The sequence below is a fragment of the Notolepis coatsorum genome, assembly GCF_963971535.1.
Source record: "Notolepis coatsorum genome assembly, chromosome: 19".
Lineage (NCBI taxonomy): Eukaryota > Metazoa > Chordata > Actinopteri > Aulopiformes > Paralepididae > Notolepis > Notolepis coatsorum.
Genome location: NC_140183.1, coordinates 39279610 through 39305338, shown reverse-complemented (window position 1 = coordinate 39305338; position 25729 = coordinate 39279610). Strand labels below are relative to the sequence as shown.

General features: G+C 43.8%; 1 protein-coding gene across 1 annotated transcript in view; it reads left to right on the top strand.

Moving 5' to 3' along the window:
- The window catches only part of ubqln4 (ubiquilin 4), a 49759-nt gene that overhangs the window by 11123 nt on the left and 12907 nt on the right, over positions 1 to 25729 (top strand). Inside the window, exons 4-9 of the mRNA XM_084335977.1 lie at positions 13627 to 13889; positions 15175 to 15333; positions 16319 to 16547; positions 17050 to 17189; positions 17305 to 17388; positions 22348 to 22463. Of these exons, the coding sequence (XP_084192103.1) occupies positions 13627 to 13889; positions 15175 to 15333; positions 16319 to 16547; positions 17050 to 17189; positions 17305 to 17388; positions 22348 to 22463 (991 nt within the window). The remainder of the gene's footprint in view (positions 1 to 13626; positions 13890 to 15174; positions 15334 to 16318; positions 16548 to 17049; positions 17190 to 17304; positions 17389 to 22347; positions 22464 to 25729) is intronic.

The window sequence follows — 25729 nt, the reverse complement described above, 5'->3', positions numbered from 1 at the left end:
ACAGAACAGATTGCTGCTAATTAAACACTTCATGGAAACGGAGTAACGTTAACGCTATGTCGAGTTCATACGTGTAGTGTAGTATGAACTCGGCATAACGTTTGTCAGTTTCAGTGTTGCTGAATGGTACATTCTATTAGTTCCGTAGCTAACGTAGCTAGCCACGGACAGGCACCTCCCTACCCGTGTATGTGTGAGCGGCTCGCGACAAGTGTGTGTAATGGCTTGCTGTGGCTCGCTTCTCATGCAGACAGAGAGAGCAGAGGAGAGATAGTTTGCAACGTTTAAATTCCTCAAAAAAAAACTCATAATAATAATAAGAGTAAGAGTATCGATAGCAGTACCGATAATGTCTGAGCTTATTAATTAGGGATGCCCCGATCACGTTTTTTGCCACCGATCACCGATCGTCGTGAGCCATATCGGCCGATACCGATCCGATACCAATCGCTTTTGATTAAAAAAATTTTTAAATTTATTTTATAATTTTTTTTTAATATATATACCGTAATTCCTCTAATAGTAGTAACCCTGGCTTGTATTTGTTTCAACTGTAGCAGATACCAGGCTTGTATTAGGAGGAGGCATGTATAAGAGAGGGGCCTATATTTCTAATTTTCAAACCGATCATAATGAATAAATCAACATTTTGTGTCAGTTTGAACCCAGTAAAATGTACTGGGTTCATTTATTGAAACCAAGTACTGTATGAAATACGGTAGTAAACAGTGCAATTACAGGTGGTCAAAAAAAGTTAAATAAAGTAAAATAGTGCAATCACAATACTGGTATAATAATAACTTCGTTTTATACAATTCTGAGGTAGGCTTACTCTCTTGGTAAACATTAACACCATATCATTATATGGTATTTACTGCACAGCCAGGCCAGCATATAACAACAATAACAAAATATACCCGGCTTGTATTAGGAGGCCGGCTTATAATTGCTTAGCTCAACAGCGCACCCGGTCATTAATAGAGACCCGGTTTTTAATTGAATACCGGTTACTATTAGAGGAATTACGGTATTATATAATTAGACTTGTACTTGTATTATCTGCGAGACATCGCCACCACGCAACAAGCTCCACTGTCTGTGTGTACTCTAGTAGCCTCCAGCTACGGCCAGGATTCTCCGGAGCTGCAGCTAGACCCTATACTCGAGTAGCCTGCAGCTACGGCCAGGATTCTCCGGAGCTGCAGCTAGACCCGATCATATTCAACAACATGCCCTCAGCTCGAATACGCATCGAATGAGTGTTATAAAACATTGATATCAGGAGCTATCTGTGGCTACTGCTGGCCGGCTATATAACGTTGATACAGCGCCTCTGTGAACTATTTAGTTCAGTGGGACATTTCGTTTTGAACAGTGAGCTGGCGTCAGCTAACATGAGCTAGCTGAGGTATCATACACGTCTCTACTATACTTGCTGGAGTGTTTGTTGATGTCAGGAGCTATCGGTAGCTGGCCGGCTAGATACCGTTCGGTTAGACAATGCCTCATGTATTGGACTGGAAGTAAATGGTTGACTGGGTCATTTTGTAATGGTAGCTAACGTTAGCTAAGGGAGACGCCGTCCTCCCGTCCCACTAGACTAGACTACTAGACCCGTGTTTACATGCGCGCGGGAGGGGCTGGAGGGAGGAGCAGACGCCGCACAACTCCCGGTGTCAGACAGAACTCAGCGAGACGAGCGAGTGAGATCGGTTTTGACGATCGGCGAATATAAAGCATTATCACCGATCGCATATTTATACTGATTATCGGCCGATAACGATCGGTGGCCGATCGATCGGGGAATCCCTATTATTAATACTCAGTTTTTTTCTAATTTTGTACCGGTTCGCGTTTAGAACCGGGGGGCCGGGGGGCAACCCTACCTGTAGCGCCTCTTTACTTCTATTACTGCCCTCCTAACATTGTATCTCGCCACCTTGTGGTCATTCATGTTGCCTGCCACAAGCCCGGCGTTGTAGGCTGAGGCGCACGCTGATTACCCCAAGATTCATAACATAAACGCCTTACCTCACATCTGATGTCATGCAAAAAGATTAATCCAATTCCTGATCGCCATTCCAAATATTGATCGTGTTTATTGATCCAACGTTATCCAGCTGCATGCCCGAGAAGTAAAACCTGGACCGGACTTATTTTTTTGATGCACAGTCCCAGCCAATCCAATCCAATGATGTGCAATACCATCTGGGAGACGATAGGCGGCGGTATTTGCCCTTTGCGAGCTCAGACCCATTCCCAATGATAACGTCAGGCTGGATGGATGAAAAATGAATGGATATCGCTAATAAAAGAAATATGGATTAAAACCTGAGATTTCTCGGGTTTGGCGCCCAGAGCATGGCGAGTTAACCCGGACTATCTCGGGTTTGGCCTCCAGTGAGTTAACACAATGTGCTGCACATATGAAAACGAAAGGACGACTGCGGCTTCACCAAACAGTGCAAAGCTTTGGACATTTTAAGAGTTTATGCTCTTAGGGCCCGCGTCTTTTGTCAATTGAAAAAATTTAAAAAGCAAAGGGCGAACTGTGGTGTCAGGCAATAACTATATATAATTAATATACAATAAAGTGTATTAAAATATGCTATGTGCAAAACCGCGGCAGTAAAATGATTGGTCTGATCACGTTGCACACAAAACTCAACAGGGTTTAAACTTTCTGAAATGATGCAGCAAAAGGCTGTCTGTTAATTAACACTATGGCGTCCGGCGCCCCGCGGCGATTTAGGCCTCAGAGGACCGAGGATTGTAAACAAACCGATGTACTTTCTAAGAGCTTTATATATCATTTATAGTATTGCTATCTGTCCATTCTCATTGTCACTTGAGTGCATAAACCGTGCCTTCATAATGGCTTAAAGAAAATAAAAATCCATCGGTTGGTTGTCATTTTATAGCGTCGTGAATATAAGGTATATCACGCTTTTCGTCTAGGCTTTTCTGCAGGAGGCTGCAAAAAAGGCTAAACGTTGGCGCCGTTATATCAAACGCCATTTCTGCTGTATATATACGAATGAAATAAAACAAACTGCGTAGCATCCGGACTATTACAGAGCATCTATGGATGAAATGGGGGCGGCGGGGAACAGTGTGCGTTCAATATAGCATTTTCACTGATCAATCACGTTACGTTATAAAACAATGTCCAATCCAGCTGTAATTTGGGGTAATATTATCCTACCGTCAGGCCATGTGATCGCCGGCAGCATTTCCTCACCAGTCATCGGATTCTGGTAGATCGATATGCACATTGGCTAATCATAAATCCCATTATTCCACGCTGAAAAAAACGCTCGGCAAGCTGATCCAAGATGGAGGGTCTTCTTTTGGAATCAAGGATCTATGATCCGCCCACAGAACTGTAAAAGCATTTTTTATCCCATCAATGATACTGCAGTGGAGCGATGGCGCCCCTAAGCGGATCTGGCCGGTACTGCATGTTTTGAAAATCAAATAATTGTGGAAAGATCCTGCTAGTGGATCGTAGGGGTGGACGGTATGGTCTAAAATTTATATCACGGTATAATTTGAAGCATAGACGGTAACGGTATATATCACGGTATCAGTGTTTCCGTTAGAATAATTTTTTTTGCCTGATAGGCAGGCTATATAAAGAATGACATCCTCAAGGCATGTAGATTTATAATATTTTAACTTAAAACTAGGCTACTTTTGCGTATAAAGTCATTATATTCCAAATAAAATAAGTCCAGAGTCGAGACTCCGTGCTGCTCCCATTGCAAACAGCGGGGCTGGATTTTGCTAGAAGCATATGTAGCTGCAGAGCCGCAGAGCCAGTGGCTCTTTCAGGTCGTTCAGCCGTTTGGTGGGGGGGCGCTGTTGAGCGGACCTGTGACCAGACCTGAAAGAGCCACTGGCTCTGCGGCTCTGCAGCTGCATGCTATTTCGCAAATCCACTGCTGCAGCCGTCCTCCCGTCGTTATCATAACATTACACACATATCATAATGTTTACAGCAAACTGTAGTTGATCACCAGGTATGTTTTATTAACGTAGAATAATTCATATAAGAAAAACGATAGGTAAGATCTCTTACCTTTCTCCACTGGTTAAAAATGCCAGGAACTGAAATTGAAACTTGCTGTGCGCCGCGGTGATATGTGTTTATTATGAAATGACAATTGCGTGTTGACACGCCCAGTGCGCCCACTGCGCGAAGCCTCCTAAATAACTTTTTCCAGTTTGCACATATCTATTATCTATGACTAATTCGATCTATTTTTAGGGGCAAATGCGATTGAAATAGTCGCGCTGTGGTTACATGACGTCATTGCTATTTTAGAGCTGCTCTACCCGGTTACACGGTATAGTCAAAATCCATACCGTAGAGCAAATTCATACCGTTTATACCGTTTATACCGTCCACCCCTAGTGGATCGGGTACCTAATAAGCGTTATAAATATGGAATAAAACAATAACAACTTGCCACGAGTATATACGTCGCTCTGGTCCACAACGCTCTTTTTCGAAACACGTATATACTCGTGAGCGGACGCCATAGTGTTAACACTTTAGTTGCCAAAGGACGAGTTTAGGCGTCCTTCCCCGCCATGCTCAAGTTGCCGAAGACGCCGTAACTCGTCTTTGATATCAATATTTCAAAAATCTGTGATCGGAATCATATTTCCTTTCTGGGGCCCTGAGACACAAGTGTGATCTCCTCTCAATCCTCTAGCGGTTCAAGACCGCCATCTGGTGGCCGATCGGCAGATCGAAAAAACGGATGTTACCTTTAACCCGGCAGGACTCACTCCATATGTGATCCGGGCAGGGTTCAAAATTAACGGGGGCTTGGGGCATAATGCCCTTGAAAATGGACAAAATGCCCTCAAATCAGTTAAGGGGGGCACTTAATGCCCCCGACAGTTTACTAAGTAATTATATATATATATTTATCCGGTAATGGAGCGTCTGTGTATCGTACGGTTCAGATGACGCGCAAATAAAAAAATTCATTTGGCGGAGCCGGTGTTCTGCACTGGCTGCAGGCAGCAGCAGCACTGCAACCAGCTGCCAATAGTCAGTTTGTGTAAAAATGGCACGCACAATATAAATCAATCTTCATTACGACTTTAAAAACATAGCCATTAACATTACATAGGCCTACACACATCTTGCCATAGCGTTAGGAGTTTGTAAACACAACGCACGTTTTAACTATGGTAGCCCGACGCAGCCCGCAAGCTAATACTGTAGTAGTCAATGAAATGTCACCGTAGCTACTAGCTACTAGGGGTGGGAATCACCAGTTTAATCACGATACGATACGATATCGATTCTTTGGACAACGATACGATATTATCCGATATCACACAGTCTGCCACGATACGATACGATACGATTCGATTCAGGTGCCTGCGATCGATATGAAACGATATTATGTGCCCATTTAATACAATCAGTAACATTTAAATCAACAAAGAAAAAGGCAATGGAAATATCATGACATTTTTATTTTTGAGCTCTTCCAGACATTTAAATGAAAAACAATCTATTTTTTTTAATACAAATAGACCTCCTGTTCACTGTTTTTGGTTCATTTTTCTTTTTTTTCTCGATATTAATATCCTATTCACTGTCACAGAGCTGTATTTTGGCTGGAAAAGCATATTGGGAGTCCCAAGGTGCAGTACCGGCCAGATCCTGTTAGTGGGGCTATCCCCGAGAATGCACCCTCCCAGTCCCCACTAATCTCTGCCTATGGCCCTGGGTTAGCTTGTTAGCTCACGCTAAAGTAACGTTATCTTCGATCTTTAACGCGACGTGGGCATAATGGAGTGACGAGGATTGCAAAGCAGGTTAGATGCATTGGGCCCGTTGTGGAATAAAACAGCAGGGACATGTTTTGGGTCACAGAATAGGCACACTAGTGACGCTCTAGACGCTACTGCTGTTGATGTTAACGGAGTTTGAGTTTCACAACACTGGGCGCGGGGCGATGACGTCGCCGTCGCCGGATTTTCAAAATAAGAGTATCGCAATATGAATCGATCTTTTTACGTGGCATCGATCCTATTTGATTATTGATAATAGATCGATATATCGATCTGGATCGATGTATCGTCCCACCCCTACTAGCTACTGTAGCAGAGGAGGAAATGGGAGTCTGAGAGGCGGGGTGTTTAAAGACAATGATAGGCGTTTATTCAACATCCAAGAAGGCTAACATACAACTGTGTTTTACTAACTCCAACCGGGACTATTGCCGCTTTTCCACTGCATGTTGATGTTATGAACTCCTCCAGTCCTAACGTTACCGGAGCTGATAACATTGCCGCCTGAGCTGGTGGTCCGTGACGCTAAAATGTCCGTGGGGACCCGGCGCCAACCCATAGATGGTTCCAACTCACCGAATTACGTAATCCACCACAGTTGCACTCTATATTTAAATAATGTTAGTCTAAATAAATGTAGACAGAAACATAATAATTTCAAGCAGAAAACGAATCTTTCCATTAAGAACTGACAATCAGGGAATTTAAACATGGTTGACATTGTTTTTGTGTGTTTATATTAAAGAAAGGAAAGTCTAGTGCTGGCTGAGCATATTGTTTGTTTGCACTAAGTTAATACTTTGACAAATGTAGCCTATATTTTTCAGTCAGTTCGGTCTTTGTGTGCCAAACATTATTTAAGGCTGTAAACACTGTAAACCTTTTATTTTATTTTTAATAAATGAGAAGCATGTTTAGATTTGAGTGTTAAATATTTTTTTTAATAAAAATTAACATATCGAACTGAACACCGTGACCCCAAAATCGTGATACGAACCAAACCGTCCATTTTGTGAACCGTCCCACCCCTACCGTTTATCATAAAAATTCAGTGCCCCCGAAAAAAGAAAAAAAAAGCCCCCGAAAATCAATTAAGGGGGGCAAAAAAAGCCCTTGAAATATTTTTTTAATTTCTAACCCTGGGTCCGGGCACTCGCTAATGTTAGAGAGACTCAGTCTTCACACAGTGAACATCGATCGCTGCAAATAACTCGAAAAAACAACATGATTTGGACGTATATATTATTATACAACCTGGAAATGGACCGGGTATTTCAACATCCCATAATGGAAAACTGTCTACCCCACGCTGATCGCCCAACGGCCCGCGGAGACTGGGGTGAGTTTTAGCGTGTAATATTACCGTGTTCGACACTAACTGCTATGATGAACATTTGACCCACATTAGATGAATGGTATAACGCTGCCCACGGAATTATAAACGCCCCCTCGCCCATCCGGTCAACATCAGATGACGTGTAGTAACTTCCAGAAGTCCGTCCAGTTGGATTTTTTTATATCGCGCCGATTGCTATCAAACTGTATTTGATCATCAATATAATGCATTTGGGGCTATAAATCACGTTCTGGAGAAAGCTGCAGAAAGAGATGAAAACATACTTATACTTTAGATCATATTTTAGTATGAATATGTGAATGAAAAAGTTTAACGTTCATACACCCTGAACAATACATATAGGACATTGAATGGGCCCTAATAATGGCAATTTAGCAATAGAATTTAAAAAGTTATAGCCCTGCAAAGAAGGGGAACTTCTCCATAGACAAATAGAGTTGGCAAGGGATGGTATATCATGAATTTAGCCTTAGGCAATCAAAGTGTTAATGATCTCCATCACAACTTCCCCGGAATTGTCAGATCCGCTGCCGTGCTGGGGAGAACCGGCAAATGTGAGGTGGGGTTACCACAGTGATGTGGAATTTCCCATGACTAATAAACTCATCTGTATTATTGGTGACACTGGACATTTTACAAAATGACGCTCAATATCTGTAGAGCACTTACTTTGATCTTTAATGTCATACGGCTACATTGATCCACTGTGTCTGTCCATCTACATCCATCCGACTAGTATCCATTTGTTGGACAGAGTTGACGTTAGGTTCTAATAAAAACATTTTTTAAACAAACGGACAGTAATGCCTTCTGTCACTTTTCTATCTGTTCATTGACAGACGAACCAATGTAGCTTATTTAGCGCATTGCGCAAACACACTTTTGCTCGTCTGGTCTGGTCCTCTGGGCTCCTCCAGTCGAGCTATCACTACTACTGGTGTTAATCCGAAATAAGTTCCAGTATTGTCTCTTTATACAGTAGGCTGTTTATGAAAATAAGAGTTTCAGTATTGTCTCTTTATACAGTAGGCTTGACTTGGATAGTAATGTGCATTTGTTGTGACTTAGCTAGTGATGCACGTTTGTTGCAACTTCAAGATTCAAGAGATTTATTATTAGTCACATACATACATGAGACATGTAGTGAAATGAAGGTGGCCATGCCCGCCTTGATTGTGCAAAAAATACAAATAATAGAATAAAATAGAATAGATAATAGATAGACATGATGACCAGTACTAAGATAAAATACTATACAATGCTAAGCTTACAAATTAAAGGTAATGAGTCCTATATACACTACTATACAATATACAGTTATGCTATATGTAACTATACTAGGGCTGTCTTAAATACTTCAAAGATTCGAAGCCTCGTTCGATGGCATGAGCTTCGATCATAATGCATCTCTGCAAATGCAAGTGAATATCCCTTGGAGCTGTACACGACGGCGACGCCACACAAAACATTAATAAGGCTATGCCTATGCTGCTATGACTAATGTGTTACAAAGTTGGCTAATTTAATTGTAATCATCTGCTTTTGTAGGTGCATTGTCTGATATAATTATAAATTAAATATAATGTAATTGTTTGCTTGATAGATGAAGGTTGCAACATAATTATGTAATGTCATGTCGTTGGCTGTGAGAGCAGCCCCACTGCACCCAGGCAGCGCAGCCGAGTGAAACCTTGTTGGCTGCGTCACAGTCACGAAAGGGGCTACTTAATTAATTTGTCCAATCCACTTTATTTATAGAGCACATTTAAAAACAACAAAGTTTACCAAGTGCTGTACAAGTCCCACAACATAAGATAAAAAAAAATTGAAAAAATTATTATAATTCTCTCGAAGCTTCGAATTAAAATCGAAGCTCGGCCCCGAAGCTTCGATTGCCAAAAAAAGCTTCGAAGGTCAGCCCTAAACTATACTATACTAACTATACAAAAACATACATTTATGTTTTTTTAAAGTGACCTGTGTTTGTGTGTGAGAGAGTGCAGGGTGTGTGTGTTCATGTGTGCTTGTGTGGAGAGATCAGTGTTCTGATGGCCTGGGGGAAGAAGCTGAGTCGGAGTCTCTCTGTTCTTGCTGCATGTATTCGGAGGTGCACGCCTGACCGCAGCAGCTTGAACAGGCTATTGTTGGGGTGGTGGGGCTTCTTTATTATTCTGCAGGCTCTGGATTTGCACCTCCTGTTGTATAAGTCCTGCAGGGATGGTAGTGCAATACCCGTAGTACGCTCTGCTGAGGTCAGGTGATACGATAGCCCCATTAATCCACAATGGCGTGTGTGTCCCCTGCTGTATTCTCCTAAAATCCACGATCAGCTCCTTGGTTTTACCAATGTTCAGGAGTAGGCTGTTATCCCGGCATCAGAGTGCCAGGACATCAACCTCCTCCCACTAGGCCTTCTCGTCATTGTTAGAGATCAGGCCCACCACCACTGTCGTCCGCAAACTTCACTATGGAGTTGGAGCTGAACCTGGCCACACAGTCATGTGTGTACAGCGAATACAACAGGGGGCTCAGAACACAGCCCTGGGGGGACCCGATGCTCAGGGTGAGTTGGATGTGTGTCCAGTCCACCCACCCACTTAGCTAGTAATGCACGTTTGTTGTTACTTAGCTAGTGATGCATGTACAGTATGCCAATCATTCATTTGTGTTGTCGCTACACCGGATGTTATGGTGACTTGTTTGCTAGCTTGTGCACAGTATGCATAAGGACATTCTTTCTTTATTTTTTCATGGACATAACGGGGGACTTAACTTAACTAGTCAACTATCACCTGTTGGTCTTTGAATTTAATCCAAAATACGGCCATATTGGGTCCCCTCTGTGTTAATGCGTTTACTGTAGGTGGTGTGGCTGCCACCTCGTCGTCTAGTCTCTGAACAAAACAACAATGGTCCGTCCGTGTCTCACCCATGCTCTCAATATTTACCAGCCAGTATAGCACTGCTCTTCTATATAATTACATGCTCTTGCACTTCCCACTTGCTGCAGCTTGGGCACAAAGAGCAATGTCAACAAGCGTGAAGTTACCCCCCCCCCCCCCGGACACACCACAAACCACCTCAGTCCTTTATACCGGCAGCCATCCGGCTCAACAAAGGGCTCGGACGGCCGGCACTGCTGCCAGAACTATCATCGTCAGAACTCGGGACTTGAGAACTAGTCATATCATTGGACTGACTATATTGTATTAATGTGTACTAGAGAGTGAGACTCATATCACTGGACTCATATCACTGGACTATCTTGTATTTTGTACTTTTTTATATTATAGTTAGTGGTGGGACTCGATTTAAACATTTTAATCGAATTAACTCGAGACTTTATAGTTAATTAATCTAAATTAATCACGTTTTAATCGCATATCAATATTTGATGCGAAAAGCAATATTTTTCAATGCAAATAAATTTTGGTATACGAGTGAATCAATGAATATACATATGTTTAAGCAGCAAAATCCTGTATTAGCTACTACACAGACCAACAGATCAATGCTATTTTTAACAAAGTGCAGCAATTTTAGGAATAATATATATAGGTGCGGCCGGGTAGCGCAGCGGACTAAGCGTCTGCCTACCACCGCAGAGACACTGGTATCGAATCCGGCTGTCAGCGGTACCTCCGGCTTGGTCGGTCGTCCATACTGACACAATTGGCAGTGTCAGCGGGTGGGAAGCCGGTGGGGTGTATCCTGGTCGCGTGAATACTTTGGGCAACCAACATGTCCTTCCGCGTTTCTCTGATTGGCCAGTGCTCTCCTTCGTGAATACCAGCGCTCTACGCTCGTTTACCCCCTCATGAGGCTCCCCCCCAGGTGCTCGTTGCCGCGCATGCTCATGAGGCTCCCCCAGGTTAATACACGCTTATATAATACACGCTTATATAATGTTATTTCGCGTTTTATTCATAACGTTATTTCACGTGACAACACAGCCCAGCTGTCAGAAACTGTACATTGAGGGGGTTTGAATCACTGTTTACACTCCCCACTTACTGTACCATGTTCTACATATAGAACCTCATCTCATGCACCGGTTTGAATCAAAGCCCTATCGAACGTACTCAAGCTCTACTGTCTTTAACAATAAATGTTTACACTCCGCACTTACTGTACCATGTTCTACATATAGAACCTCATCTCATGCACCGGTTTGAATCAAAGCCCTATCGAAAGTACTCAAGCTCTACTGTCTTTAACTATAAATGTTTACACTCCCCACTTACTGTACCATGTTCTACATATAGAACCTCATCTCATGCACCGGTTTGAATCAAAGCCCTATCGAACGTACTCAAGCTCTACTGTCTTTAACTATAAATGTTTACACTCCCCACTTACTGTAGAACATGGTACATGAGTATATAGTATATAGGGATGTTGCACTTGAGCACCACAGGTTTCACAACGCAATTATTGTTATTATTATTTACAAGACTGGGCTTTTATTTAAAAAACATACATACCCTAACCACATAACAGATATTTAAAAGGTAATTAACAGGCATGTTCTGCAACATATATCCACTCTTGAACAATGAAAAACTCCTTTTTCTTCTATTTACAAATAAGAGCAGCTCTGAAGGCTCACGTGTCCCATGGGATGTTGCACTTGAGCACCACAGGTTTCACAACGCAATTATTGTTATTATTATTTACAAGACTGGGCATTTATTTAAAAAACATACATACCCTAACCACATAACAGATATTTAAAAGGTAATTAACAGGCATGTTCTGCAACATATATCCACTCTTGAACGAACATGGTACAGTAAGTGGGGAGTGTAAACATTTATAGTTAAAGACAGTAGAGCTTGAGTACGTTCGATAGGGCTTTGATTCAAACCGGTGCATGAGATGAGGTTCTATATGTAGAACATGGTACAGTAAGTGGGGAGTGTAAACAATGATTCAAACCCCCTCAATGTACAGTGATTCAAACCCCCTCAATGTACAGTTTCTGACAGCTGGGCTGTGTTGTCACGCAAAATAACGTTATGAATAAAACGCGAAATAACATTATATAACGTTATGTTATATAACGTTACAATGTACAGTTTCTGACAGCTGGGCTGTGTTGGCGAAATAACGTTATGAGTGAATCTGGTAGTTGTTTTGATAAATATGTTGTTTTGATAAATATGTATTCTACGGATTCGAACATAACATTACATTTCCGCGATTAGCCTCGCTTGGCGTGTGAGGGCCGTCAAAAAGAAAATGCGCATGCACACGTTACCGGCGTAGGGGGAAAACGAGCGTAGAGGGCTGGCCGATCGCTGGCCAATCAGAGAAACGCGGAAGGACATGTTGGTTGCCCAAAGTATTCACGCATCCTGGTCGTTGTAAACAGTGACTCCTACAGGTCGGTCAGGGTGCCTGCACAGCGAGGGAGGGAACTGGGGGAGGTAGTGTGATCCTCCCACGCGTTACACTTCCCCAGTGAGAGTTCTCCCTGTCGGGTGAAAAGAAGCGGCTGGCTGTCTCCACATGTATCGGAGGAAGCATGTGATAGACTTCAACCCTCCCTAGACCGGCACGTGGGGGGCAAATGCGCGCAACGAGCAGGAAGGGGAGGGGGGAATTGGCACAACGACTAAATTGGGATGGGGGAAAAATACAGAAAAAAGGAGGAGAAAAGGTAGATAAAAAAAAAGGAATAATATATATAGCGCAAAAGACCTTTTATAAACTCAAGCACTTTCGAGGTAAAAGTAAAACGCAGTACTTTCAAGTACATTCCAGAACAGTTGACCATTGGAAAAAAAAATACTCTTGATTGATCTCAATTTCTCTTTTTTTCTTTTTTTTTTATGAACAAACCAGAAGAAAAAAAGTTATTTGCGATTTATTATACTTTATACTTATAGCACATGCATGAATCTGGTCTCCTTTGAAACAATAAAGAAAAATCATCATGCGATTAAATGCATCAATTCTTTTTACTTTTAATTCTTTCTGTAGTTAATTAATCAAAATTTATGCGATAAAGTCCAGACTCCCAGCCCTAATTATATTGTATTTGTATCTATATTTTATATTGTATATAGTGTATATAGATACTGGACTGTGAAGCTCTGTATCCCCCCCCCCCCATGCTGCCTTTACACCCGAATTTCCCCAAGGGGATTAATAAAGGATCATCTTATCTTATTCATCTTAAAGAGACGTATGCTGAAATATCAAGCATATGTCTCGTTTCACAGTTTCTCATTACAATTGCATATATTTATATAATAATTAATTTCCTGTGTACTCAATACAACTAGTGGGAAATGTTGGATAGGAATCCCTAATCCCTGCTGACTGTGTAACTTGAGATGTCAACACTACTTACTATCATTACAGACCTTAAGTCAATACTGTCTGTCAGTTGTTTCCTTACACTTTGCCAGTTGTTGATTGCGTGCATTGCTCCTCCACCACAGGTGGGCTGGGCGACCTGTCTTCCCTGTCCGGCCTGGGCATGGGGTCGTCCAACTTCATGGAGCTGCAGCAACAGATGCAGAGGCAGCTCATGTCCAACCCAGAGATGCTCTCTCAGATCATGGAGAACCCCCTGGTGCAGAACATGATGTCCAACCCGGACCTGATGAGGCAGATGATCGTGGGAAACCCGCAGATGCAGCAGCTGATGGAGCGCAACCCCGAGATCTCGCACATGCTCAACAACCCTGAGCTCATGAGACAGGTCAGCGCGGAGCTTCAGGCCATGGTTACACTGGGGAAAACAGCAACGTTGCATTTTCGAATGACTACGTTTGCATGTCCAAGTTAAAAGGAAACGCCGTTTTGGCAGGAAAGCGTGTTTTCCTAGCGGCAACGCTGAAAGGGTGTTTTAGTTTTGGAAACTCGTCGACAACAGTGCCATGTAATTTGCGCAAGCCGGATACAGAGCCGTTCTTGCCCAACGCACATGCGCAGTAGTAAATACCGATGCCAAATTATCCCCTGGCTGGACCTATACAGGATATCAGCTGCGTCCTCCTCAGATTGCCTGTAGCTGCGGCTAAACTAAGATCATGTGTTAAGTTATTGTTATAAGGAACCCAGTCCAAAGTACAACAGTCTGCATCCCCTTAACAATTGTTTGTATTGAGCCGTATTGTATTGTACCCATTCTGCAATCTGTTAAATAACGTTTTCATCCATTCATTACTAGGTTAATGTACGATAGCCACAATGCTATACTGTTATAATGGCATATCCCTAGCACGTAAGCTAACAAAATCGGCGATCTTTTTGTGAGACTAAACTCCGCTCTTGGTGGTCAATTGTGTTGTTAGTTTTGTTTCATCAACAAATGAGGCAGAACACACAGTGAATGTATCCGTTTTTGTTTATTGCACTTAGTTTTTGCTGAAAAATAAATGCTATGTTGCTAAATGGCTCATGAGAGGTATTTAAAGATGTGCCATTTTTGAGATTTTGAGCAGGATGTGGAGTGACTCGTTCAACCTTTCTGATTGGTTGAAAATGGCCTTCATGTTTGAACTACATTGCCACCTACTGCTTTGGCATTGTACTACATGTATATATACATCACTCGGTGGTCAGGAGACTTAGTGTTCTGAAAAACTAAACTGAAACGAATCGTTTTGGCCCTACTGTAACCGCAGCCTCAGGCAACTCGGCAACTCAGCCCATGTCAGACTGTGGGGGGGGGGGGGGGATTTCTGTATGGAATTTCTATTGTTAAAAGAAAGCCCAGGTGGGCCCCATGTGTCCCAATTTGAAGGAGCAGCGCAAAGAAATGTTAAAGAACAGGAGAAATGATCAAACAGCAACTTATGCAAATACCAGTTGTTAATGACTGAATGTTTGCAGTGGGTAGGTTGGACACACAACCCCATGTTAAACCCTCTTAGATAACAAGGCGGTCGGTATTCAAAACATGGCATCTCTTCCGTTGTAATAAGCACCGAAAGACCAACGACTCCTGATTCATTTTCTGAACTCTCTCTCCCCCTCAACAGACCATGGAGTTGGCGAGGAACCCGGCAATGATGCAAGAGATGATGCGTAACCAGGACCGGGCACTTAGCAACCTGGAGAGCATCCCTGGGGGCTACAACGCTCTCAGGAGGATGTACACAGATATCCAGGAGCCTATGTTCAGTGCAGCTAGGGAGCAGGTGGGCTATAACTTGTTTCTCTTGTTTTCATTCAGGCTGACATACCTGCCTCTTATCAACAGTTCCCTAATGTTGGCTTTTACACAGTGCAACCTTTTACACAGTGCAACCTTTGCGCAATTACTTGCCGGTTGCAGAGGGGAACCATAGCGATGCTATAGCCAGACTCATTCCAAACAACTTTCATCAGGCTGCCTCTACTACAGAACACATACGAATTGGAATAGAAACTTTATTGTGCACTTGGAAATTTTACTTTTGGTTTCACGGAGGTTGAATGAAGCAGTTCAGATGAAAGAATAGAAAAGGTCAAACAACGAAGGCCACAAGACGCAGCACAACAGGCACATAAACCAGTATATAATGAAATGAAGTTGCAAGGAACTGAAGTCACGTTCAGTGTTGTGCCATGTTATAGCCAGGCTAAGGGGACATGCAGGACAACAATCTCCGACCAAGTTGGTCCTTTTTCCTATAGAAATGTGACTTTTGGGGCGGTCAGGTGGCGTAGCGTAGATTGCGCTCGTCACCAACGCAGGAGATGCTGCGTTCGAGCCCAGCTCTCGGCGTTGCTACCAGCTTGGCTGGTCATTCATACTAATACAATTGGCAGTATTAGGGGGTGGGAAGCTGGTGGGTGGGAATCTGGCGTGGTGGACAGCGACGCCTACAGGTCAGGTCTCGGCGCTTGCTCAGCGGGGGCAGGACTTGGTGGAGATAGCGTGCCCTCCCACGCGTTACACTTCACCAATGAGAGTCCTCGCTGCCAAGTGAAAAGACGTCACTGGCAGTCGCCGCACGTATCGGAGGAAGCGTGCGATCGGCTTCGGGACGCCCATGTACCGACTCGTAGGAGAACATGCGTAGAACGACCAGGTAGGGGAGGGGGGGAATTGGCACAACGACTAAATTGGGACGGGGAGAAAAACAGAAAATTTGGAGAAAGAGAAGGTTACATTTTTTTTTTGACTTTTATCTGGTGTAGTTCGGAAGCAACCCCTTCTCTGCCTTGGGCGGTAACGCGGACGGCTCTGGGGCGCAGCCGTCCAGAACGGAGAACAGAGAGCCTCTACCAAACCCCTGGGGACCCCCAGGCACGCCGTCATCATCGGAGAACCGGGGGACGGGCACCTCCACGCCATCGGCCTCCTCGGGGGGCAGCGCCCCCAGCGTCTCCAACCCCCTGGGCATCAATGCCATGGGCCTGGGCAATGGTACAGTCTCTTCTTCTCGAAGCATTTGACCAGATATTATTCACGGAGGCAGACAACAGAGTCTTTGATTAAGGATAGACTTTACTGGCAGAATGACGTGTTGCAACAGGCAGAGACCTAGGTTACAGCGATGGCCCTATAGCCTAGCCTAGTGGCAAGCTCACAAAACAAGTGGAGCATTGACGTACATAATATGAATTACAGAGTTATCTGGATAATGACGTAGACAGCTGTGTGTGCACATATGTGAGTACAAGTTGAGCGAGAGTCTGGGAGTGAAGGCTGTGTGTGAGATAGTAAAAGAGGGAGAGAAAGTGTTTGTATGTGTGTGAAAGAGAGAAGTGTGTTGGTAAATGTATCACTTAAGTCTAAGTCACTCATACACTTTATAAATAAAACTAAAGGAATTATACCGTGTTATGGTTAAAAAAAATAAGCTAGGTTTGATGGGGTAGGTTTTTGCTGACGTTTCTAACCCAAGGCTCACTTGTCTTCTGTCCAGGTGTGTTTAGCAGCCCTGGCATGCAGAGCCTAATGCAGCAGATCACAGAGAACCCCCAGCTGATGCAGAACATGCTGTCGGCGCCGTACATGCGCAACATGATGCAGTCGATGGCACAAAATCCAGACCTTGCATCCCAGGTGTGAAACTTTTTTTTTTTTTCGGGCATCGGTAAGAAAAAAACATTGTTGGGGGAGGGCAGGTTTTTTTACTTACATATTGAATTTGGATCACATCTTCCTTTGTCCTTTGCAGGCATTGTTGAACAACCCCCTTTTTGCTGGTAACCCTCAGCTACAGGAGCAGATGAGAAATCAGCTTCCTGTTTTTCTCCAACAGGTAAGGTTTATGACCTTCTGATGTCGTATTAACACAGTGGTTCCATACTAGCTGCTTATTTCAAATGTACATTTTCTCGATTCATGTTTATTGAAGCTATGGATCCCGTGTAAAATGACATACCGTAATTCCTCTAATAGTAACCGGGTCTCAAATACAAGCCGGGTCTCTATTAATGGCCGGGTGCGCTCTTGAGCTAAGCAATTATAAGCCGGCCTCCTAATACAAGCCGGGTTACTAATATACTGAGCTGCATACTGAGCTAGTTACTTGATTTCACTTTGAAAACGTTGAAATGACCAGTGACCACCTGTAATTGCACTGTTTACTATTTCATACAGTACTTGGTTTCAATAAATGAACCCAGTAAATTTTACTGGGTTCAAACTGACACAAAATGTTGATTTATTCATTATGATCCGTTTGAAAATTTGAAATATAGGCCTCCCTCTTATACAGGCCTCCTCCTAATACAAGCCTGGTACCCGCTACAGTTGAAACAAATACAAGCCGGGGTTACTATTAGAGGAATTACGGTATGTGATATTTGGGGTTGCCAGTGGTTCAGGAGGTGAGTTCAAGAGTGGTATTCTGGTCCGTGGCTCCTCCCCGTAGCGTGTTGAAGACGGCAGCGCATAGTGGAGCAGCAGCACATGGTGGAGCAGCACATGGTGGAGCAGCACATAGTGGAGCAGCAGCACATGGTGGAGCAGCACATAGTGGAGCAGCACATGGTGGAGCAGCACATGGTGGAGCAGCACATGGAGCAGCAGCACATGGTGGAGCAGCACATGGTGGAGCAGCACATGGTGGAGCAGCACATGGTGGAGCAGCACATGGTGGAGCGTGCAGCACATAGTGGAGCAGCAGCACATGGTGGAGCAGCACATGGTGGAGCAGCAGCACATGGTGGAGCAGCACATGGTGGAGCAGCAGCACATGGTGGAGCAGCACATGGTGGAGCAGCAGCACATGGTGGAGCAGCACATGGTGGAGCAGCAGCACATGGTGGAGCAGCACATGGTGGAGCAGCAGCACATGGTGGAGCAGCACATGGTGGAGCAGCACATGGTGGAGCAGCACATGGTGGAGCAGCACATGGAGCAGCACATGGTGGAGCAGCAGCACATGGTGGAGCAGCAGCACATGGTGGAGCAGCACATGGTGGAGCAGCAGCACATGGTGGAGCAGCACATGGTGGAGCAGCACATGGTGGAGCAGCACATGGTGGAGCGTGCAGCACATAGTGGAGCGTGCAGCACATAGTGGAGCAGCAGCACATGGTGGAGCAGCACATGGTGGAGCAGCAGCACATGGTGGAGCAGCAGCACATGGTGGAGCAGCACATGGTGGAGCAGCACATGGTGGAGCAGCAGCACATGGTGGAGCAGCACATGGTGGAGCAGCACATGGAGCAGCAGCACATAGTGGAGCAGCAGCACATAGTGGAGCAGCAGCACATGGTGGAGCAGCAGCACATGGTGGAGCAGCACATAGTGGAGCAGCAGCACATGGTGGAGCAGCACATGGAGCAGCAGCACATAGTGGAGCAGCAGCACATGGTGGAGCAGCACATGGTGGAGCAGCACATTGTTGAACAACCCCCTTTTTGCTGGTAACCCTCAGCTACAGGAGCAGATGAGAAATCAGCTTCCTGTTTTTCTCCAACAGGTAAGGTTTATGACCTTCTGATGTCGTATTAACACAGTGGTTCCATACTAGCTGCTTATTTCAAATGTACATTTTCTCGATTCATGTTTATTGAAGCTATGGATCCCGTGTAAAATGACATATGTGATATTTGGGGTTGCCAGTGGTTCAGGAGGTGAGTTCAAGAGTGGTATTCTGGTCCGTGGCTCCTCCCCGTAGCGTGTTGAAGACGGCAGCGCATAGTGGAGCAGCAGCACATGGTGGAGCAGCACATGGTGGAGCAGCACATAGTGGAGCAGCAGCACATGGTGGAGCAGCACATAGTGGAGCAGCAGCACATGGTGGAGCAGCACATGGTGGAGCAGCACATGGTGGAGCAGCACATAGTGGAGCAGCACATGGAGCAGCAGCACATGGTGGAGCAGCACATGGTGGAGCAGCACATGGTGGAGCAGCACATGGTGGAGCAGCACATGGTGGAGCGTGCAGCACATGGTGGAGCGTGCAGCACATGGTGGAGCAGCAGCACATGGTGGAGCAGCAGCACATGGTGGAGCAGCAGCACATGGTGGAGCAGCAGCACATGGTGGAGCAGCACATGGTGGAGCAGCACATGGTGGAGCAGCAGCACATGGTGGAGCAGCACATGGTGGAGCAGCACATGGAGCAGCAGCACATAGTGGAGCAGCAGCACATGGTGGAGCAGCAGCACATGGTGGAGCAGCAGCACATGGTGGAGCAGCAGCACATGGTGGAGCAGCACATGGAGCAGCAGCACATGGTGGAGCAGCACATGGTGGAGCAGCACATGGTGGAGCAGCACATGGTGGAGCAGCAGCACATGGTGGAGCAGCAGCACATGGTGGAGCAGCACATAGTGGAGCAGCAGCACATGGTGGAGCAGCACATAGTGGAGCAGCACATGGTGGAGCAGAGAGAAAAGAGGGAGAGAGAGAGAGCGTCTCAGGCTCGGCCCTTCCCATGCCTCACTGTTGGAGCTGAAATAAAAGAGAACTAAGGTAATGTTGTCCAAAGGACTACTCCACTATGTGATGCTCCACTATGTGATCCTAAATCAGATACAGGTCAGACTTTTTGCAATGCGATCTCAGTCTGAACAGTAATATTGCAATGCATGCAATTTTTACATCACTCTAGATTGACATTCATAGAGCCTATGTATGGGAAACACTGATATCATATTACTTTTTTTCAACTGCAAATTATGTCTCCATCATCTGTTTTATCTAATAAGATGACATTTTCAGTCTGTTCAACTCATTCCAATAATTTTTATGGCAGCAAAATGGCATTGTCAAGCCAGGGTTTTTTTCCTAGAAAATAATCTGGAAAAGGGGCATTGTCTTATTTTCTGCGTCTACTTTTAAATGTCATACATTATAAATGTCATTATACATTATAAATGTCATTATACATTATATTATAAATGTCATTATACATTATAAATGTTATACATTATAAATGTTGTTATACATTGCCTGCACAGCAGAGACAGGAAATGGCGTGGGTAGTGTGAGCCTCCCACACGTTACACCTCGCCAATGAGAGTCCGGGCTAGCAGGTGAAAAGATGTGACAGGCTGCCTCCTTGTGTATCGGAGGGGACACGTGATGCAAGGCTTCTATCCTTCCTACAACCGGCCAGTGGGGGGCATATGCGAGCAACGTTCAAGACAGGGGAGGGGAGAATTGGCACAGCGGGTAATTGGGATGGGAGAAAAAATTTAAATTTAAAAAAAAGAAATTAAAAGAAAGTCGATCAAATTTAAATTGTTATACATTATATTATAAATAGGGCTGGGACTTTATCGCATTAATTTAGATTAATTAACTACAGAAAGAATTAAAATGTTAACAATTGTGTGTATTGAGCTGTACTGTATTGTACCCATTCTGCAATCTGTTAATAAAATGTTCAATCAATCAATCACAAATGTGAGTACTGTATATCTGTATGTTAGATTCTTATATCTGTATATCCGTATGTTGTGTATGTCATAAATGTCATTATGAATTTAAAGTAACACGTGTCTCCGCTAATGTCTCAGTAACACGTAGCGAAAGAGAGAGAGAGCCCCCCCCCCCCATCCGCATGCGCAGTAGTGCACCGCACAGTACAGGCCCCCAACGCACAGTACAGGCCCCTGCCTGTATGGGGCTGCGGCACTGCAGATTTATCCTACTCCTCCACTCGGTCTGTTTGTGTGTCTGTATATTTGCGTCCTCATATCGTTGAGTGGGCAACCTAGAATATTCTCTAAGACGGCAGTTCCTACTCAGTTGTCTGTGTAAAAGTGCCAAGGCTTCTAAGAGCATTGAGTTCACCAGCTAAGGACACGACAAGCAAATTATTCATCTTTTATTCCTCTCCTTTGTATCTCTCCCTATAACACCTTGACCTGCCTACCTTTCTTTTCTCTCTCTCTCCACATGCTCTCCCACAACCCCATCCCTCTCTCGTCGTTTATATGATCTATTTCAGTGCATTTTTTATGCCGGTTGAAGGGGGTGCAGCAATTCTCGCGGTCCCAGTGTTACAGAGTGTGATGTTAGAAGACAGCCTACATTGAATATAACATGTTTTATTAGCATTGTTTTCAAATCAAATTATTTTCTTTATAAAAACGTATTTTGTCAAAAGATTTGATCTTCAAAAAAGTATTTTAGTCTTGAAATAGAGGGGTTGTCTTATAAGGCTGTCCCCGAAGCCTGTTTTTGGGATTTGAACTTTGTCAGGGTTTTTCGAATGGATGTTCGAACCTCCGTTTAATTTTAATTTTTTTTTTATAAATATCCTCAAACTAAATCCTCAATTTGATTCATCTGATTAAATGAGTTTTTTATTAAATCAACTTTCTTTAATGAATATAACTCTTTTTTTTATAATATAATATATAATAATAATATAACCCATTGGTTTAAACAGAATGAATAGACACATAAAAAATATATATAAAAAAAAGTTATAAAAAATTCGAATGTTGATTTAGAATTCGAATGCCAACATAATGAACAAAGGTTTGAACGTTTGGGCTCAGCCCGATTGTCTTATAATCAGGGTCGTCTTCTATTCGGACCAATAAAGTAACTTATATACATCTGTTTCATCTAATAAGGTAACGTTTTCAATCTGTTCACCTCACTCCCAATAGTTTTTATTGCAAATTCGATGCGCCAGTGTATCGACATAACATCTGCACGTGAAACATGATACTATGCTGTATTGATTCTACTAAATGTAGTCCGTTTTCCTTAAACCAAAGGGTGCTTTTGATTTGTCATTGAGCAGATGCAGAATCCTGAAGCGCTGTCTGTGATGACAAACCCCAGAGCCATGCAGGCACTCATGCAGATCCAGCAGGGCCTGCAGACCTTACAGAACGAGGCCCCAGGACTCATGCCCGGGTACAGCCAGCATCTCTCGCTCTCTCTTGCTCTCTCTCGCTCTCTCTCGCTCTCTCTAGCTCTCTCTACTCCCAAGTCACATACATTAGCTTGCATTAGTCTACAGGGCCCTCGTGAATTATTGACACCCTAGATAAATATGAGCCAAAAAAAAGATGTGCTTTACAATAAAAAAAATTATGTTTTATGGTTGTTCACCAGCTTGATCTTGCACTATAAATTATTATAACGAAAATAATATTTTCTCAAAAACATGCATGTTGGCACCACTAGAACAAAATCCCTTTTTATGAACAATTATATTCTGGGGTATAATTAAGCATTACATCATGCGTAGGAGTGTGTTATAGGAATTAGATCATGCCTAGGGGTGGTTGTTAGGCCTGACGCGCAGAGGAGGGTCGTTAGACCCCCCTAGGCATGATCTAATTCCTATAACACATGTATACAAGTGGTGTAATGTCTTTTATACAATGGCCGAATTCACCCAACCTTATTGCTATAGAATAAACACAGTAATTGAAGCATAATGGAGATTTATTCACAACCATCCACAGAGAAAGTAGATCCAATAGTAGATCCACTAGTAGACACCAGAGGGAGCTCCACAAACAGTGATGCGTTGCCGTGCAACCAAAGTTGTGAGCAGAAGCGCGTGCACACAGGAATGCGCTGCACTCGACTGATGTGCCAACTCGCAGTACCCACCTGGCTACTTTGCATTTCAATAGCACCGGTCGTCAGGTGTTACATTCCATTCATAGAGGAAATTAGGAACTGTCTTTAGTCTGTCCTTATGCAAGGGAACATTTATGCACATGCGCGGGAGTGCGTGCACGTTGCGTCATTAGCGTGCGTGCAACCAGTGTTGATATGAGCAACGCAACACTGTCCACAAACCATGTTAAACCCAGATAGACAGTACTGCTACATCTATACATTTATGACATACAGTACCAGATTTACAAATACAGTGCTGTTTTTGTAGGGTGATTATGGTTTATTTACATTGAGGTTCTGGGATCACGTGGAGTGTGTTATACGAAATACCCCCCCTCCACCCCACCTACCAATCGCCTACCTACCAACCTCCTCCAATGTATAGTTTCTTCGTCAAATGTATATACTCTCTTTTTTAGACTCTTCTTGTATCACAAACAGTACTGTATTTGTAAATCTGGTATGTCATAAATGTATAGATGTAGCAGTATAGATGTAGCAGTACTGTCTATCTGTATGTCATGTATGTCTGTTATGATGCATTGAAAATGGGGGACCCTGATGTAAACAAGACAAACGTTTTTCTCTGGTCTGCATCCCCTTAACACTTTGAATGCCCAGCAGGGGGCGCACATTTAGTGCTTGAATGCCCACATCCACTCCAATGTTAACGTTAATATCGCCTAATCTATGTTTTAAATTATGGCTATGTGTCTAATCTGCCAGTCGCATTATCAATGACCCATTTCCAGTCAACATTGTCGAAGCAGATTGTTTTTTTATCGGTTCATTTCCGTTTGATAGCATTTTGAAAATCACTCGTTTTCACGGAAAAAAGAAGACATTCTATGCTAATCGCCCTTTACTGTAATATTCTAGAATGTTGTCATTTTGCGGCCTATTTATGAATAGTTTCCAAATAAACGCTAGATTATCGATAGTATATGTGTACGTGTGCACGCTAGTGCCGCGCGCTGAAAATCGATTCAGTTCCTGATCAGCGGCACGTGGTGTAGTGGTTAACACTGTCGCCTCACAGCAAGAAGGTCCAGGGTTCGATTCCCGCTTGGGGACCAGGTTTCCATGATGCCAGGTACTCAGGTGGGGTATCTCCCAGGCCTTTCTGTGTGGAGTTTGCATGTTCTCCCCGTGCCGCAAGGGTTTCCCCCCCCCGATAAGATAAACCCAATGGAAAAACATGCACAACAGATCGCTAACGCTGTGGTGTCCTTGACGAAGACGGACAGGAGCACTTGGATTGGTCCCCGGGGGCGCGGCTCACGTTTACGCCCTATCTGCTCCCTGCTGCCCATGGGGGGAAGGACAACGGGATGGGAAAAGTGCAGAGACATTTCATCGGCGACTCAGTGCATGTGTGTGTGTGTTCCTGTGGGTCGCCCATCTCGCGTGTGTGTTAAACTGCATGACAAATAAAGACTTCTAGTCTAACAATTACTCTTAGAGTCAAACAGCCATATCACATAATCACATAAAAGCGTATATCTCCGTGAAAACGGGTCTGATTATCCTAAGACTGGTAACATAGATTCCTTAGCTGAGATCAGATGGTATCCAAATGGATTATTCCAATTCCTGATCGCCATTTGAAAAAATCAATCCTTTTATTGATCCCACGAGTATACTGTAAAAACACATAATCCCCCGCTGCTCTGAGGGTCCAGAGTGGAGCTGATCGACCCCGGCTGCGTGAGTGAGAAGTAAAATGTGGAGTGCAGGGTTTTTTTTCTCATTCATTTTCACTGAGTCCAATCCAAAAGGGTGAATTACCATCTGGGAGACGATAGGGGGCGCTTTTTTCACATCTGAGCGCCTGGAGTGGCTGATTTTCCAACGGTAGACTTGGTTGATGAAATATGATTTCAGATCGCTAATAAAAATAAAAAGAGAGAACTCGTGATGGGCAATCAAAGTGTTAACAATTGTGTGTATTGAGCTGTACTGTATTGTACCCATTATTTATTTTGTATCTACTTTTTCTCCCCATTTTTCAATTTTTCTCCCGTCCCCAATTTCGCATTGTCCAATTCTACCCTCCCCTGTCTTGAACGTTGTTAGGCCATGCCTCCCACAAGCCGGCTCCAATGTGGACGAAGCCTTGCATCACGTGTCCCCTCCGCGTGAATACTTTCCCTAAGCCAGTTGTACTTCCGCGTTCGGTTTGCGCAATCTGATTGGTCACTGACGTTTCTCTCTGCGCCCAATCGCGTTACTCCTAACAATCCTAACCTAGCTTTCAGTTCCACAGCCCAAGTCCTTCAGTCCGACATCACATCAATATAAATAACGTATTGTTTTCATCTCTATATTAACGTAACTAGCTATTCATATCAATCGAAATAACGTATTGTATTGTTTTCATCTCTCTATATTAACACATTAACTGCCACGCTTATATCCATCAATGTATGATCACTGCCACCAGTCTAAGCCTATGGAGATGTTTACCTTCTTTGCAGGGCTATAACTTTTTTAATTGTATTGCTAAATTGACATTACTATGGCCCATTCAACATCGATTATCTATC